Consider the following 18,514-nt stretch of genomic DNA (forward strand, 5'->3'; position numbering starts at 1 on the left):
CATAAGTATAATTAAGCGTTATCCTAGAGGCGAATGAACTGCAAAATTTAAAGTCTCTCTAAAACAAATAGACAAGATAAGCGTTCACCACAATCAATGAAACTGTAATGAAACTGTAGATGACTGTAGTCATAATGATTTCGTAAATTTTGTACGCTAATGAATCAAATGTTTTCTATACGTAATATAGAATAGAATCCTTGTTGGTACGCATGAAAACTTTCAAATCTTATAAATGTTTAATCGTCAAAAGCACAAGAAACTCACAAAGTCTAAAATAATATTCTGATAACCAAAACGGCCATAACTTAATTTACGTGCCGATTCCTCCGTGTAAGCTGTGTCGATCACTGCCTGATCAAGAAGATTCTGTAAATTATTAAGAACAATTCAATTTTGAGTAAGAGTATTGAATCAATCGTATATGTGTCAGGAATAGGATCAAGGAACAATATGAAAAAGAGAGCGTATTACAGAAAATCTCTGATCTCTCTCCGATTCTCTCCAAACAAAGATGATTTTGTGTTATCAAAATGCCTTTTCGCACATCTCGTATCACAAAACCCCCTTTTCGCCGAGGGGATTTTTTCTTGGATCCCTTGGTTCATTCAGTTCTTCACTTATTTAGTAGGACATCAGCCGTAAAGAAGAGTACATCGTGTGGTTTACGTCATGAAAACCCAGCATTTGGCATTGATATTTTCAATTCTCAATTTGAGCATTTTTGTGAATGCAAAACCGGAAGATGGATTTGGATACGAGTTGTTAGCGAGAAAGTTGGAGATTTTGGAAAACCGGATGACAACCCAAGATCGGATAATTCATACCAGGATCGATTCAATTACCAATAGATTGGAAAGTATACTGAAACTTGTGAACAAAGATAATAGTGCTAAGCAGGTTTACGATGGGTGCGATAAAGTGCCAGTGAAGAAGTCCGGCGTGTTCAACATCCGCATTGGTCCACAAAAAACGGCCGAGCTGTATTGTGATCAAGAGTATGATAACGGTGGTTGGACAGTGATTCAGCGGAGATTAGATGGTTCCGTTAATTTCTATCGAGATTGGAACGAATACAAAAACGGGTTTGGTAATCAACAAAGTGAATTTTGGCTCGGCCTTGATCTTATCCATCAGTTGACTTACTCGGCACCGCATGAACTTGTGATTCTACTGGAAGATTTTGAAGGTAACTCAACCTATGGGAAGCTGAACAGATTTGAAATTGCCGGTGAACAGGAGGCGTACAAAGCAACACTGGCTGATGGTTTCACTGGAACGGCCGGAGATTCTATAAGCGGAATTCGGACGAACAAATTCACCACGTATGACAGAGATAACGATACATGGGAAAATAATTGTGCAATCAATTTCCATGGAGCATGGTGGTACTCCAATTGTCATTCAAGGTATATTCATTTGTATTTTCAACACGATAACAAAAAGTCAATAGATATATTTTCAGTAATCTAAACGGGAAATATTCGAAAGGCAATACAACGGAATATGCAACAGGAATGGTTTGGTATACATTTCGGGGACACCATTATGCGTTGAAATCTTCGAAAATGATGATTAGAAGGAAATTATGAGTTAATCTTTAACTTGAATAATCCTCCCATCCATTTTATATATCTTGTCATTTGATCTATATTAGAGCTTTACAATCTATTTTTCACGAAAAATGAAAAACCAATGGGTTTTTGAAAAAATATCTCATATTGTGTATGTTATTATGTGTGCTGTTTAAATAATAACGAGAATTATTTTTGTGTGTGGTTATTTATTGATTTTTATTAATATCTGTAATAAACAATATTCGACAATAAAATAAAATAATAATAAAAATCTGACAAAAATAAAGTATTTAATTTGCCTTTAAATATAGTACAATGTCTTGACACTATTGATACAAGGACTATTTCAACCTCTCAACATATTTTTACTTGGGTCATTTTTAGAAGTACTTGGTAAATGACATCTATGCCGAAAACACATCTGAATCGTATTTTGAGTGATCAGATTGCATGTTTTGTTGTACCAGTGCAAGTTTGAAAAATAATAAAAAAGTTCAAGGTGAACATAGTCTGCTTACATCTTTTTCATCACTAATAGTTGTCGTTTTGTTAGTTAGTCGTTGGTTAGTTTTGGCGAATAAATCATAAAATAACATAGAAAGAAAGTAAGATAATTTAATATTGTTCCTTTCTCGAAACACTTAACTTAACACTTAACTTTAAATGTTAATCTATTTTTGAATCTTTTTGAAAAAGTTGATACTCAATTTATGGTATTATATGGTTTTGAAGTCTGTGTTAGGGAACACATTTCGGTGAGAACAAAAGTCCCCATACTTTCATGTGTTTGCAATGCCGATTTCCCCAAGGCTGCTTGGTTTTGATGGCTGTGCTGGGGAATCCGTAAATCAGATCAATCAAAACTAGACTGTTAGGGCGTTTAGATAACGCTTAACATTTTACAGTTATTCAATTGTTTACCTGATGAGAAACAACATTTTATTAATTGTGATAGAAGCATATAAATATTCCCTATCAATTGATGCAAACATCTTTCCGATCCAGTAAGAAATGTTCGAGTTATATGCATTCGTAATCTTTCATTTTTTCCTGCATGTTCTGTGTTTGGGTTTTCATTTTACCCCCCATATACTCCGGTTAGACGTAGTCCCACGTCAAAATGCATGGTTCCTGCATGTGAGAACTACCTTGGTAAGTCCGGAAGTAAAATATACGTGATTTGTTTTTGAGTTTTAGGTTACGTTATCATCATTTTCTTAGTTCAAAAACAAAATCCAGATGTCTCACCAATCGTTTACTTTTTGCGTTAGACCGCCTGTTACGGACCCAGTAAAATTGAAAATAATAAAAAGATAGGAGCGCTTCCAGGCGCAATGTAAATTTTGATATTGTAGCGCATTTGGCAATTATAGAGAAGAACAAATTTATTTGTAAACAGATTCAGGCGAGCATCTGTTTTGACTCAGCCTGGGTCTGTATGAGATAAGCGCAACAGGCGCAAATAAAAATCAATACCAGCGAAAAGGGACTGTTTCTCTTCCGTCTTTAGCTTCCAACAAGATTACCGTGCCAGATGTTTTTACATCCGAGCCTTATGAGTTTAGATAAGACCCAAGCGAGAGCACCGGGCCACCCAAGGGGTGCTAGTTTGATCAAGTGCGGCCCAGACCGGGAGCCAGACAAAAATAAATATTTAATGACGGCAATTAGCAAAGTTAGGTTTGTGCCTTATCGCATGAAATGTGCGAAGGGCCGAAAAAGGAAAAGGCGTGTAAACCACAGCGTTTATTTAGATTCCCATGTGGGAGTCAAAACCTAATTGCTAACCGCATGGTCTCGCGCCTTATCGCTTGAGAGCGAAGGACCGAAGACCAAATAGGACGCTAAACGCATGCGTTTAAGCGATAAGCGGCGTAAATTTATGACGCACGCAATTTAGGGCATATGTTTGTTTGGGACTCTACGCGGTGGCGTAGTGGAGGAAGAGAAACAGAAATTCTCACGCTGGTAGATTAGATTAGGACCGCACAGAACAGGCGGGAAAAATAATCAGGCATATGTTTTACGATAGGCGTAAACATGCGCGAAGCGCACTAATTTGTTTAGGACCCGTCCTCTTCGGCGCACCAGAGATAAGCGCGAATGACGGGAGAAGCATAGGGCCACAAACAAGTGGAAAAGGTTCCATGTGGTAAATACAGATAACCGATGTGTTTCGGCTATCTGAGTAGGAAACAGCTGGGAAAAATCCCACGCTGAGAAATTCGAGGGCAGATAACCACGTGGTTGGTTATCTGTGAGAATAGGAAAGGGAGATTGTTCTCTCCCTTAAAAATTGTATATATAGTCTAAGTCAGGACGGAATGAAGTCAGTCCAATTGTTGAGTTCAATTTCACAGTTCAAATCAAACAGTTCAAATCAAACAGTTCAAATCAGAAGTCTAATTCGTTAGTTCAAAATCAAAGTTCGTAGTTCAAAGTTCAATTCGTGATCCGAAAATCCACCAAGCGTTGACAACCAGGCGTCACGCATCAGAATCCGGATACACCCAAGCGTTGGCAACCAGGCGCCACGCTATAAAAGGTATAACCAAAAGGAACAAATCCCAATCCGAAAAGCAGACCATTTGCTTCGCTTCACCGGACCGCACTGGAGCCGGAAGAGGTTGAAGTTTTGTGGCTGCCCTAGCCGGGATTTGTTCACGCAAAGGGGCTTAGCCCATAAGAGACCAACCAAGTCCAGGGAAATAGATCCCTGGCTTTAATAAATTTAAACCGTGATTCTCAGGCCTCAATTGCCGACATCTAGGGAAATAAGTTCCCTAGATTAATCACGAAGCGCTCGAGAGAGGACGAGCGAAAAGTCTTGCCTTCATAGCAAGCATCTAGGGAACTCCAGTTCCTTAGATTATACCGCCAATACAATTGCCCTACGTAGCATAATTTTTGAATTAGAGTCAGTTTAAGGCAAATAGAGCCCGAAACAGAGAAAAAGTTGAATAACTCTGTTATTGTTGAAATTCGAACATATGCGTAAAAGGATATTTTTCACCAAATATGATCCTATATCACCTTCTGAAAGAATTCGGATATTTTATATGAGAAAGCATTTTATGACTTTATGGGGATGAATCAAAAATTGAATTCTTTCGTTTTCAAAAAACGAAAATGAAAATGAATGTATAAAATACAAATAAATTTTTTTTGAGTCGATTATATAGAGGATTCGATTATAGACAGTGAAAAGAAATCGGAGACCGTATATATTTGATACCGCCCTGTATAGTAGAAATGTTCAATATCATTTAAGATAAAATGTATTTATTTTGACTGTGCTCTTCAAAATGAAGGAAACAACCACGTATTCACGTAGATTAGCCAACTATAGGTCAACTGTAACCATTCTGTACTATATATACTATACGAAAAAAAAGTGCTAGAACATAATTTACTCAGCAGCATTATAGTAAGTATACACTGTTGTGTATACTTTGTTCAGAATGGGGTGGCGAATTTTCATAAAAATAAATACATTTTCGAAATAAAAATTGTTAAAGCCTGATGCCAAAATTTTACAACACGAATTTGTTGTATGATAGTATATCAAGTTTTATGCAAATGACCCTGAACAGCTGTCTACACACTATTTTGACGACACAACAGTGAGGCTTCAAGTGCGTTAGGGTTCTGAAGCCGTTTGAAGAAATAATTAAACTTACAAGTTCTGTCCTCTCCTGTATATCCGAGGTAATTTAGCATGTTGCTGTATAGAAAAGTATTTAGACAGGAACGATAACGCACAGAGAATAAGGAATTACTTCGCATGAGACCATCTTTGAATGCTGGATTGGGAAGTCATTTCGATTAGAGTACGCCAGGGCATGTTGAAACGCGGGGAAATGGGAGCTATAACTTTTACTAGGAATGATGGATTGAAGAGATATATTGTTTTAGTAAACAGTAAATTTTAACCTACCTTATGACAGTCCTAACCGGAATATTGGAATGCCTTAATGCAATCCGCAAAAACGTCTTTGTTTACTTTTCATTGTTCGTGAAATCAAAATGAAAACTCTTGCGCGTTAACTGAATCGGTCCGAAAACACTTATTTCTATGAAAAATATTTCCAGAATTGCACGTCAGGTAATCAAATTGTAATAATTAAGAGTAGTGAACTTGAAAACTAAAGCGAAAGTTATTTTTCCTGAATATATCTCTGAGCTTTTAAACTCATTTTTTGATTTTTGTAACTTATTGTTTTGTTTTTGTTTTTCGTTAGTTGAAACAGCAGTCTATTTTTCCGACTATTTTCTAAACTTTGCCGCCGGTTTTAATGTATGAATCGGTGCCGGATGTTATTTATCAGTGATTTCTGTATGAATAAATGATGATAACATCAAAAAATAAGAAAAAGCTTTGTTTCGTTTCTCAATATTTGTCAAATTTGTTAATTTTTCAACTAGTGGTCATTCAAATATAACGGAACGTAATTTTTCTACTATTACGTATTACGAATATCAGGATGATCCCATAAAGCTCATTAATTGTCGCTCTTCTGTGGCATGAAAGTGCCTGAAATAGTAATCTTGATTTTATTTTTTCAGATTTTATTGTTCCTGCTTTTGAACCCTTGTATGTAGTGTTCATTTTGCGTGTATCAGTTTCCTGCCTTATTTCTTTCGTGTACCGAAACTACTTTTTCCAATAGTTTATATGTAATTTCATTCAATTATTTTTCATAAATCAGTTGTAGATGATTCGAGAAGCAAAACCGCCTATAAAACATTATAGCTCAGCGTTTCAACTTACCCCGCTCTATAGGGCAAGTAGAAACAGTGCATATGAAAACTAAATGTTTTGAAAATTTATATTTTTCGAAACATAGAGTGGAATCTATATTTGTTACCGACACCTTTTAAATGCTGTAAACAGATTTAAACTTAGTAATATAGTGATTTTTTAAGAAAACTTCCAAGTTGAACTTAAACCTTTTCTACTTGCTCCGGTGTACCTTATTTGGAAAAAATATCCCCATGGACGAACCTGCGATAATTATGGCAAACTAAGAGCTTTTATGTTTTCGCTATAAATTTTAATCATCGGTGCGAGGTGCGCTTCCAAACAAAAATTGGTGAATGAGACTCTTTTTCGTGAAATACAATTTATTCGTCACTCTCCGTAGAATTATCAGGATTTAAGCGTAGATAAGTGCTTGTTCGTTAGTATAACTATTAATTATTGATGACGTATTGATAGTCACTATCACTCAACACGTTTATCACTGATACCATATTTTTGAAATAGCTGGCAAAATAAAAAAAAAATGGAGAAAGCTGGAAGAATCGTTAATCGTGAATCGAATTAGCAATAAGAATTACGTCTGTCACTTTATGTTGAAATTTTATTGCCACTATAAATACTATTGGGAATAAAAGGTTCTTCCAGCTTTATCCAATTTAGTCAGTAAGTAGAATTTTTAATTTTCCTTATCCTATTTGTGACTATACATTTTAACATTGTGCTTTTGTTTCACATTTTATGTCTTTCTAACTAACACCGACTTTTCTTTATGCATATTTACATAATCTTCGGAAGCTAGTATTCCTCGCAAAGCTTTTGTTCATGTTCTTCTTCTCAGTTGTTTTATTTATTTTGTATGCTGAGAGGAATCGTTCAACGGTTGCCTGAGGAATGCAGCAAAATCGTAAATGTTGTAATGATTTTCAATTTGGGAAAAGTAAAATTATTGTCATACCTTCTAAATGACCCCAAATAAAAGAAGCATCCTTGCGTTCGTTTTCAGTGAAGTCTCTAAATTCATTATCGATTATACTGAATATAATATCGATCGCAAATATTTGGAAGTCTTTGTAGCAGAGGAACAATTGACTTATGCTTCCATTCTACGAAAATAGTTGGATCAGTTATCGTTATGTTGTTGATCAAAGGATCATTGAAATTGAAATGTTTTAGCATCTGTTTGCAGAGTGTAATGTGAAACCATATCTAATTGATCTGTATGGATTCTCTCAGACATGTGTTTTCATGCATGTAATGAACACAGGGCCATAATATGGCATACACATTCTAGTTTAAACAAGTCAAGGATATCTAGAGGCGAATAAATTGCAAAGCTTAAAGCCTTTTAAAGCCAAAATAGAAGAAGGAAAGAATATAATTCGGAGGAGTAAAACACTTGACAATGACGAAAAAAAACAAGATAAAACTGTCAAAATTTAAAAATGTTTTGTCTTCGGTATGGGGCTGTCCACATACCACGTGGACAACTTTAGGGGGGGTAGGGGTTAAGAAAATGTCCACGCTTGTCCACGCTTGGTGAGGGGGGAGGGGGTTTTGATAACGTCCACGTGGACATGTTAAGTATTTTTTAAAGTAAAACATTCATGTTAATAGTCAAAATTGAATGAGATCTGTTTTGTATTTACACGATTTTCTTAACTTCACGCCCGCCATTAGTACTCAGTATTCATCAATAAAAAACTGAACTGCCTGAGAGTGCTGCTCGGTCAAACATCCATAATTTTTCATATGACTGAACCTCTTTCCTGAAATGTATATTCTGAAGGTAACATTGCACATGGGATCTAGGATCCATCAATTTATTCCAATAGGTAATGGAGGGCCATTAAATCCGTCAGGATAAAGACCCCTACATTAATTAATACTACAAAAAATCCAACAAAGAATGTTGGATTTTTTGTAGTATTAAAAATCACGACTTAAGTGAGGGCTGAATTCAGCTTTTGCTCTTGATGACAAAACGGTTTGGTTTTTTTTTCGAGAACTCTCAAGGATTTCTGAACATTGAAACGAACAAAAAATTCTTCCATGAGTGTATGGGCCGTATCACTGGAGGTCTATTTCTTGCAATGATGTTGTTGTTCATTGATGTCTGGTAATTTTCGTAATACGCTTCTTTTGAGTTGTTTGGAAAGTTCATGCTGCTACTGCTGATTAATTAAAAAAAAAAAGATTAATCTTAGTAGATTCGCTACAGATGTCGAAAATCACCGTTCATGAGAAACGAAACATCACGAAAAATATGCATGCAACATGCAAACATGCAACATTGCATGGACTACATATTAACTTATATTACGGAACCCGATCGGATTTGACATATCGCAATCCGAACGAAATAAACCTTTGCATTCTGCATTTCAAGGTTGTAACATTTGCACAATTCGGTAAGATTTGACTCGATCAGATTAAGGGGGATAGAGACACGAATTTCGGACGGAAATTTGAAGAAAAAAAATGCTGTTTAAACATTTTTTTTTCAAGTTTTTTGTTTTTTTACATAGTAAAATTACGAAATAATGATTTTTTATAGGTTCATGCGATAGAGAGGTGCATACAGATTGTATTCATATCAACTTAAATCGGATGAGTAGAACTTGAAATATCGTGTAAGCCCGTTTGAAAAATCATGTTTCGAGAAAAACGCGTTTGAAGTTAATTGTTATAGCCGTACTGGATAAGTTATCGCATCACTAAAATGGCTATAACTTGGTAATTAATGAGATTGTCGAAAAGTCTCTTCTATGGTATATTCTTAAATGTTTGAATTAGAGAAATATGAAGAAAAAAAAATGATTTTTTTTCAAATTTCTAGACTAGAATACCCTTCTAAAGAACGCAACATGGTACTAATTTCAAATCCGACCAGATTCCGAAATAAGGGTTTATTTTACCGAAAAACACTTGAAGGGACTTATCTCATACTGCGATTCGTTTCATAAACGCGACGAAAATACATATTTGTAGCGGATTGTAAAGGGCAAATCATTCGCAAGAATGTTGAGTTGAAAAAAAACTTAGCAAGTGAATGGAACCCCGAAGCAGAGTTTCGCTTGAAAAAAATTATGTCTGGGTCTTGTAGGACTTTAAGAAAATCTGTATCATGAGCTTCTACCAAGCAACTAGTTTCGATGAATTCCAACAAGTACTGTTAGCAGCTAAGCGTATTAAAATCAACGATCCAGAACGCATCTAGGGCACTTCTAAAACTCCACCCGCCTTACTCACCAGATATTGCATCTTCAGATTATTAACTGTTAAGATTCTTGTAAGAACTTCAACTTACTGCACAGCATAAGTTCTGAGAGGAGGGAATTCTCAAGTTGCATGAAGGATGTTGTAATATTCAGGAAAAAACGGTGCATCTATGACCGAAAAGATGTATGTCTACAAAAATATGCTTTTGGTTTTTTCCTTAGAATCGGCACGAATTTTTCAGAACAATATTTAGCATGATTCAACAATTAAGGGTTATAGGTCAACGGAATTATCGATCACGATGATATCGCAGATGTTTTGTTTTTACTAGGTTCATTAGAGCCATCAGGCACTACCGAACCTGTAAAAACGATGTTTAGACGAAGAAATTCTGTTTTCAAACAAAGTGCTTGATTTCATTGTCTGATTTTTTGAAAACTCAAATAGCCAGCCAGCTCCAATAAAAATACTCGAGAATAAGTTCACAATCGATATTTTATAATGGCTATGGAGATGACGTAAATGGAAAGAGCTCCCGGACAATGTTGAAAAAATCGAAGACTCCAAGTCAAATCGTTACCATTGGTTAGGCTATAATTTTTATCAATAAAAATATGGAATAGAAAATAGGAACAAACATAAAATTAAATTTAAGCGAAAAAAATAGAATTTCTTGATTTTTTTTCTCAAAACCGGAGGAATGTCCACGTGGACAACATACTAAATAGGCAATTAAAAAGAACATGGTTTGTTTTCGGATGTTTCATGATATGTGACTATTTTCTAGTAGAATTTCTGGCTATTTATACAATAAGCTATTTATACAATAAACATCTTTGGAAGTGGGGACCGACACTGATATTGTACAAATACTCTTGATGTGAATTGAATGCAAAGCGTTGCGTTAATAAGTCGGGGTTCAACGTGTGAAGGAATTTCTCATGAAGTTAAATTCATTCGACCTGATATTTTTTACAAATGATCAGTTTGTACGACTGTACACATTTTCTAGGGAGATTAACAAACAGATGCGCGCAAAAAAAAAAACGCGTAATTTCGAGGGAATCGCGTAAAAAAGATTGTCCCATTACAGGCGCGCGTCCGACACAACCACACTCGCACACGCTCTTGCGTATAATGAAATCACGCAAAACAAAAAATTGTGAGGGGTTGTTTCTAGGACACGACCGCATATTTTCGACGTAGAACTACGCAATTATATTATGCAATCCACTTGTGCACCACTTTGGATATTATTTTAAAATGCATCGAAATTTTTGTAATAAATGATGTTCTTCGTTACAAATAAATTTGATGAACGTCCTTTTACGTTTAATGTGTGTCTAGGACTACCAAAATATGTGAACGGAAGAATTTCCAAACGATCATTGTATTTTACATTTCCCTCTGAATTATTGCACATCTCATGTTTACGTACTTCTCGAACCCCGGAAGTTTATTCACCTCTAGTATCTGAAATGACGGGTTTCCTAGGCTTCTCAGTTTAAAATTACGTTTTAGGGAAACATATTCCAGACTGCATAACGACAAGCGAGTACAAAAGTGATCAACACCAAAAAATATCCCCGATTTGAATGTATTTGAAAAGCGGATTCTCCCAGGCACATTGATTTTGAAGTCCGTGTTAGGGAATCACAGCTCAGTGGGAACAAAAATACCCCCAACTTGCATGTATATTTGCAAAGGGGATTTCCACAGGTGTATCGATTTTGAAGTCTAATTTGGGGAAACCGTAAATCGGGTCAATCAAAACTTGGCAGTTAGGGCGTTTAGATAACGCCTGACATTTTACAGTTATTCAATTGTTCATCTCATGAAAAATAAAATTTTATTAGTTGTAATAGATGCGTAGAAATATTTCCTTTCAATTGATGTAAACATCTTTCCGATCTATAAAGAAATGTTCGAGTTATAAGCATTCGAAACACGGGTAGGGTATTTCGTGTATGGGAAAAAAGGGAGTTCTTCCAGTTTTCATGAATTTAAACAGTTTAGAGATTAGCGAATTGTAATGTATAACATATCAAACAAATCTTAGAGAATTTCCGATTCGATTAGTATGCAAATCATGAGAATTCGTTCACAGTGAAAATAGTTATTAACGTTAACTTTATTTCATAAAAACGAGACCTATTTTCTGATTTGGCACCCTTCCTGAAAGACGTAGTCCTACGTCAAAATTCGCGTAAAAAGAATCTAGTATATTTTGTTAAACTTCAGCAATTTCATTCGCATAGAAATTGCTTTGTTGTTTGGGGGCCAAATGGCCAGTGGAGGATAACGACTTACAATGTTCTGTTTACTAAGCTGATATACCCTTATCAAATGCTGCTCTTGAGGGGATCGCTGAGATAATATGCCACCACAACGAAAACAAAGCCTCATTATGCAAAGCGCTATGTGTTTCATACTACATTTATGTACGCATGAGTACATTCCAATTACGATGCTAGGCGAATACTCCCAGCTTTTTTCGCACATATTCCTGGCATTCTAATAATCTTTTTTTTTTAATTGAACAAGAAACAACCCGAAAATTTATCCTGCACAAAAAATGCAAGTGCTCATTTTACTCACACTAGGTGACCACTTCAACCTCACATAAAAACAAGTTCGATTTTAATTTATTTTTCTGTTGACGAAAAGTGTAAGGTAAATGATATTGGTTTGTCCGATTTTTTGTGTTTTCACACAACTAGTAAATGCAAATCGATTTCTCTTCATGCAAATCACATGTAATCAAGACGAGTTTGGGTTTGTTGAAAAGCCCCAAGTCTCTAGTTTGTTAATAATAGCGTAAGGTGCTCAAATTGTTCAATTTTTATGTTTTTTTAACGATTTCCTTCAAAGAGAAATTATGATCGTGGTTTGTCCACTTTTATTCAGGTATACAAGTGTTTCCAAACATATAAAAAAATGTCTTTTTCATGACTTATTTATAGTAGTTTTATAGGATATTTTTACGGATTCACATGTTTTATATATGTATATAGTCCACCTTCTATTGGTGTCAACGTACCCCTCATTAGAGCTAACTTTAAATCAATCATCAGATGATTATTTGGTACCTATTTAGATCTCTTCCGGATTATAACACTTACAAATATTATGAACATCATGCTTGCATACCATTTGGATCAGATTTATACATCTATATCGGGTGATTAATGCATCTCGGTGAACTCAATTCTGATCATGGTTTGTTCCATGCGCTGATGTTCCACATTGTTATTACCACTTGGGCGCTGCAGTTTGTTTGTTTTGTTTTGTTGTTCTTCGCGCGAAGCAGAAATAAAGTTTCGCTGTGTTGAGTGACGTTCACCTTTAAAATGCCCAGGAAAAGGCATTATCCTGTAGAAAGCCTTAATTATGAATGGATCAATATGATGACAGTAAACGCAAGCAATGATAAATGCAACATCCACTTCAAAATTCGAATTTATTCATTCCAAAACAGTGATTTCTAAAACCGGACAAACCATGAGATTTATTTTGGACAAACCATAATCAGAGGTGGACAAACCATGATCGTGAACTCGCTTTGAAGAAAATCGTTATAAAACATACAAAAAATTTAACAATTTGAACACGTTATTATATTATTAGCAACGAGAGAATTTTCAACAAACCCTAGCTCGTCTTGATTATATGTGATTTTCATTAGGAAAAAATCGGCCAAAACAAAATAATTTACCCAAAATCAAAATCAATTTCAATTTTCTATTTTTTATAAGTTAGTTTTTTGGTTCATGATGGTAGTGGAACAAACATACACTCTGCCAAATATATACCGGGGATTTGTGTTTTTAAAGAAAATGGTTTATTTATCGTCTAAATTTATATTATCGCCTTCAAAATAGACCCCTTCTAAAGCAATATACTTTCCCACGAACAATCCAGTAATCGAAACACTGTTTATAACTGAGCAATTCCAAATGAAATCGTCCTGAAAATGCATGTATTTTCGATTCGAATGAAAGTTGGTATTCTGTTTGGATTGGTGGAAATATGAGTTTTCCACAGCAATTGAGATTTTTTTTTGTGAAAGAAAGGGTGTACCGATTTGAATAAGAGAAATTTTCGATAATTTTTATCCTAAAACCTATGAGTCGTATCGAAATAGTGTCTTAGAAAAAGTTATAGAATATTGATGTTAAAATGCGAAAAAAATATACACTGAGAAAAAAAAATCGTGCTCTTTTTTTATTTACAAAAAAATATTAATATCTGAAATATATATTTTTAATTTTTTGTATTTTTTTCATATGAAATAGAAGTCATGTAGAAAATTTGAAAAAATAGTCCAATATGGCAAAACTTTTTTTGACAAACTTTGTGAAACATCGAATTGTAATGAATTTTTGAAGCTTCGAATTTTTGTATTGTAACAATCATTTTAGCCACAAATTATGAACCTTGATGTGGTTTAAAACATGAAAGCTCAATATCAATCTCTTTCTAAATACAGCCATTCTCGAGATATTTAATAAAAATTCTAACGTGTTGTTTCTTTTATAGTAAAAAGGCTTATACCGTTAACTTTTATGAATTTGCTTATAATTTTCAAAAACTTTTCCAAATATATCATTATGGTAAAAAGACGGGTGGGTAATGTCGGGGACATAACCGGAGTGACGTAGGACTATACAAAGGGGACAGCTTTTGTTAAATATATATTTTAAATAATTTGTTTTATTTTCTTCTCCTACGTGAATACCTACCTATCTACCTGAAAAATGGATTAGTTTACTGTTTACTCTTTATGAACATGTTGATGGTTCTGAAAAGAACCTTTGGTGTTGTGTTTTTGTTATCACTCGATATTCCTATCTTGTTCGGTTAAACCTTCCTGTTTAGCTATTGCGTTTGCCACTCGCCACAGCTTTCACAGTTGGAAATTTTTTCCCATCCAGCTTGTGACATGTTGTTCAGTAAATTAAATTTAATGCGACGTGACGGAGAAACACTTTGCCACTTACTAAAAAGTTGCCTTGATGAGCGCCGAACCGAAGCTGCTCTGTTCTTGATGCAGGTTTTCTGATTGTCGTGAGCAGCTTTGCAAGCCAACTCGAGCACTCCGACGGCCGAAACTCTATAATCGCTGTTAGGTATACTGGTGCTCCGGCACGGCACCACACGGGTTTACGGTTTGAAAGAAAATAAGATATTTTTTTGGGGTCCGCGTGTTTTATACTCTAGCGGTACACACTCACAGGATAGAGACAAATCGGCAGACTCAGCCAGAGGGGCGAGTCCAATGAGACGAACGAATGAGCGTTAAAAGGGAGCGATGGCAAAGTTTAAAGCCTCTTAAAAACAAAGAAAGAAAGAAAGAAAAATACATTCATTACGATTTGTTCGCTCGTTGGATTCACATGCAGGCTAAAAAGGGTCCTTTTCAGGATCACAAAATTATCTTCAATCTAAAGAGTTTATTGTTTTGTTATCACTCGATCTCCCCATCTTGTTCGGCTAAACCTTCCTGTTTAGCGATTTGTTGCCACTCGCCACAGCTTTCACAGTTGGAAAATTTCTTCCCATCCAGCTTTGTGACATGTTGTACAGTAAATTACATTCAATGCGACGTGCCGAAGTGCCACTCAGTGTCGCATTGGAGGCGACACTGAGTGGCACTAACCTGTAATTGCGAACCTGTAATTGAACATTTGCGATGACAGTGGTACAGTGTCGACTTTCAATGTGGGGTCATAATTTGGATCTCTATGTTTACAAAAATGTCCAACTAAATATGTCGCATTACATGTCCGTCCAATTAGCTAAATGTCGAACTAATAGTAAATTACTGTACTTTCAATCTGGAAACAATTTAATAATTCGTGAAAATGGAATAATCAGGAAAGTCCCCAACTATCAATAAGCTCAGAACAACTGCCAAATTCACATACTCATCAGATCCTGGCAAACAAATCATGAAAAAATCAATTTGTGTTTTATTATTATATTGGATATTATTTTAGAAAGCATTGAACTGTATTTCGTAAACTCTTTTTTGAAAGGTTTAATGGCCCTGATAAGCGCCGTGTTTTATGGAATGGTTCCAATTTAGAAAACTTAGTACTCGTGGTTTTGAAAAAAACCCATTTCGAACGCCCTCGATGCCGCCTTGTTCTGGATTTGCCACCAAAGCAGTTTGTATAAAGAACAAACTTTTTTCTTCTGCTACCTGATGCCGTTTTGCGATTGCGTTTGCCACTCGCCACTCGCTGCAACTGCCTGTTGTCTTGATGTCCACCGAACCGAATGTGTTCTGTTCCGAATGCGGGTTTTCTTATCGTCGCGAGCAGCGAGCAGCTAACTCGATCACTTCGGCGGCCGAAACTATATAACGCCGGCTAGGTGGACTGGTGCACTGGTACTAACGCGCTTGGCCTAGCTACCCTTGCGGGGAACTTCAGATCAACCGTGTTGATCTGAGCGGGATTTTGTCTTTCCCTTCACTTTTCCTCCTTTACCATGTCCAGACATGGCTGCTTGGGTTGGTTTGTTGATGTGTTGTGATGCGAACCGATGTGGTGTACGGTTTGAATGAGAATGATAGTTACGGCAGCGGAGCGGGGATTTTTAAGCTGACTGGCTGGCTCGAGAATTACGCATGTGTGAGACTGCGACCAATGTTTCGTTAATTTTTTTCTTTTTCCTTTCCAATCGCGCTTCATTCTATTTCGCTGCTGCTCTGGTTGCCCGTTTTGGTCGGTACGATTTGAGGAGCACAAAATGGACCAATCAAAAATGGGCACATAGTGCATTTTGACAATGCTTGATATTTCACAATTATTCAATTATTTATCTCAAGAAAAACGAAATGTTATTTGTTATGATAGATGCGTAGATATATTTCCTATCAATTGATGTAAAAACCTTTGCGATCTATTGAGAAATGCTCGAGTTATAAGCGTTCCAAATCTTGCATTTTTTCCTACTTGTTCAGTGCCTAGATTTCCATTTCACCCCCTATATCTTCCGGTTAGACGTAGTCCTACGTCAAAATATATGTTTAGGAGTTACGTTGATATTTTTTATCTTGTATATTTTTTTTACATTTGAACAGCAATATTCTATAACTCTTTCAGCTACACTATTTCTATACAACTCAAAGTTTTTAAGATATAAACTATCAAAGATTGCTCTTCCTAAAATCGATACGCCCTTTTAAAAGCTACACTGCCGTTCTACGCATAGTTGTCCCATGTTTCGAAATCAGCAACTGAGAAAAACGCAATCATAGTTTTCTCGCATATTTGTCTACCAAAAACTTTAAGCATCAATTTAGCAATACACCGGGTTTTTTTATAAGCACTATACAATTGTTTAATGAAATGTGATGAGATCCCCTCACTGAATCAATCAAGCTTGATTGCGTGTTTAAAAATTCATGGTGGGACTGTTATGTTGTTTTTTGGTATACTTGGAACAAACAATATTTTGTTTTGTTTTGACGTAGGACTACGTCTTTCATTTCTATACCGGGGTGTAAAATCAAAGTTTCGAAAACGAAAGCGTTACGCCGGAGACCGAGATTTTGAGCGTTAATAGCTCCTGAACGAAATGGTATGATAAATACTTCAATTGAAAGATAAAATGCCTACGCTTAATATACTTGTTACTTATTGATCCAAAAATTTGTTTCAATAGCCTTAAAATTGCCTTCAAAACAGGCTCTTGGAATCACCAATCGGTATATAAGCGAGCGCCGCTCGGAAATCCACTCAGTTATAATTGAACAGCAATGGAGGTACCATCGCAAGAATGAATGGATGTTTCCCTAACACAGACTTCAAAACCATGGAGCCTGGGGAAATCGGCATTTCAAAATGGATACAAGCAGCGGGTACTTTTGTACTCGTTTGCGCTTTTGCAAGTCGGAATATTTCCCTAACACAGACTTCAAAACCATGGAGTCTGGGGAAATCGGCATTACAAAATGGATACAAGCAGCGGGTACTTTTGTACTCGTTTGCGCTTTTGCAAGTCGGAATATTTCCCTAACACAGACTTCAAAACCATGGAGTCTGGGGAAATTGGCAGTGCTAAATAGATGCAAGCAGCGAGTACATTTGTACATGTTTGCGCTTTTGCAAATCGGAATGTTCTCCTAACACAGACTTCAAAACCATATTGCCTGTGGAAATTGGCATTGCAAATAAGATGCAAGCTGCGAGTACTTTTGTACTCGCTTGCATTTTTCCAAATCGGAATGTGTTTTCCCAACACAGATTCCGAAACCAATAAGTTGAGAAAATCGGCATTCCAGACCTCGGCAGTGGTTTTTATACCCCATGCATTTTTACACTCCGGAATGCGTTTTGCTAACACGGTCTACAAAAGCGGGTACAAATGCAACGCTTTGGCTCGGTCATTCAAGACTGCATGCCCCTTTATGTCGCCAGCTCACTGAACTTCTACGCATACCGTTTGATAATTAGGTAAAATGTTGATAACTACCATAATGCATGAATTGACATTCACTAGTTTAATCAATAATTTAATCAACAGCTTTGCGCAGCGGCGATATCGTACCCAATGAGGAACATTCGAAGTGCGATTATTGCTAATTGAAAAAAACACAAATGATTACTAAGCCAACGGCAGTCCTACGTCAACCTTGCGGTTATATCATAGATATAACCCATTCATAGTTTTTCTGAAAGATTATGCATAGGAAAATCGTTTCATGAAGAAATGGGTGATCTGTAACACCTTCGCAGAATATAAATTTCATTGTTATTAGGCATTCGCTAACAAGGTGTACACGTGTTCTGTTAAACTTTTTCTTATTTGTTTGAGAATTAGTTCGTTCTTCCAAATCAGAAAAGAGTGCATTAGGCCTGCTGAAAGTATGACATGAAATTCTTTATCTTGAACCGATTTATTCGATATGGATCTACAAAAAATACATGGTGGGACAGTTATGAAT

At 36.0% G+C, this 18,514-nt stretch overlaps 1 protein-coding gene and 1 pseudogene across 1 annotated transcript; both read left to right on the top strand.

The window, feature by feature from the left end:
- Window positions 1–639: 639 nt before the first annotated feature.
- Window positions 640–1,782, top strand: LOC129768909 (ficolin-1-like). The gene is made up of 2 exons (XM_055770852.1): window positions 640–1,409; window positions 1,466–1,782. Exons 1-2 carry the CDS (start codon window positions 673–675, stop codon window positions 1,590–1,592), a joined length of 864 nt encoding a protein of 287 aa, XP_055626827.1. The 5' UTR covers window positions 640–672; the 3' UTR covers window positions 1,593–1,782.
- Window positions 1,783–18,091: 16,309 nt separating this feature from the next.
- Window positions 18,092–18,260, top strand: LOC129772290 (U4 spliceosomal RNA; annotated as a pseudogene).
- The last annotated feature ends 254 nt before the right edge of the window (window positions 18,261–18,514 follow it).

This window comes from Toxorhynchites rutilus, chromosome 2, assembly GCF_029784135.1.
Source record: "Toxorhynchites rutilus septentrionalis strain SRP chromosome 2, ASM2978413v1, whole genome shotgun sequence".
Taxonomy (NCBI): domain Eukaryota; kingdom Metazoa; phylum Arthropoda; class Insecta; order Diptera; family Culicidae; genus Toxorhynchites; species Toxorhynchites rutilus.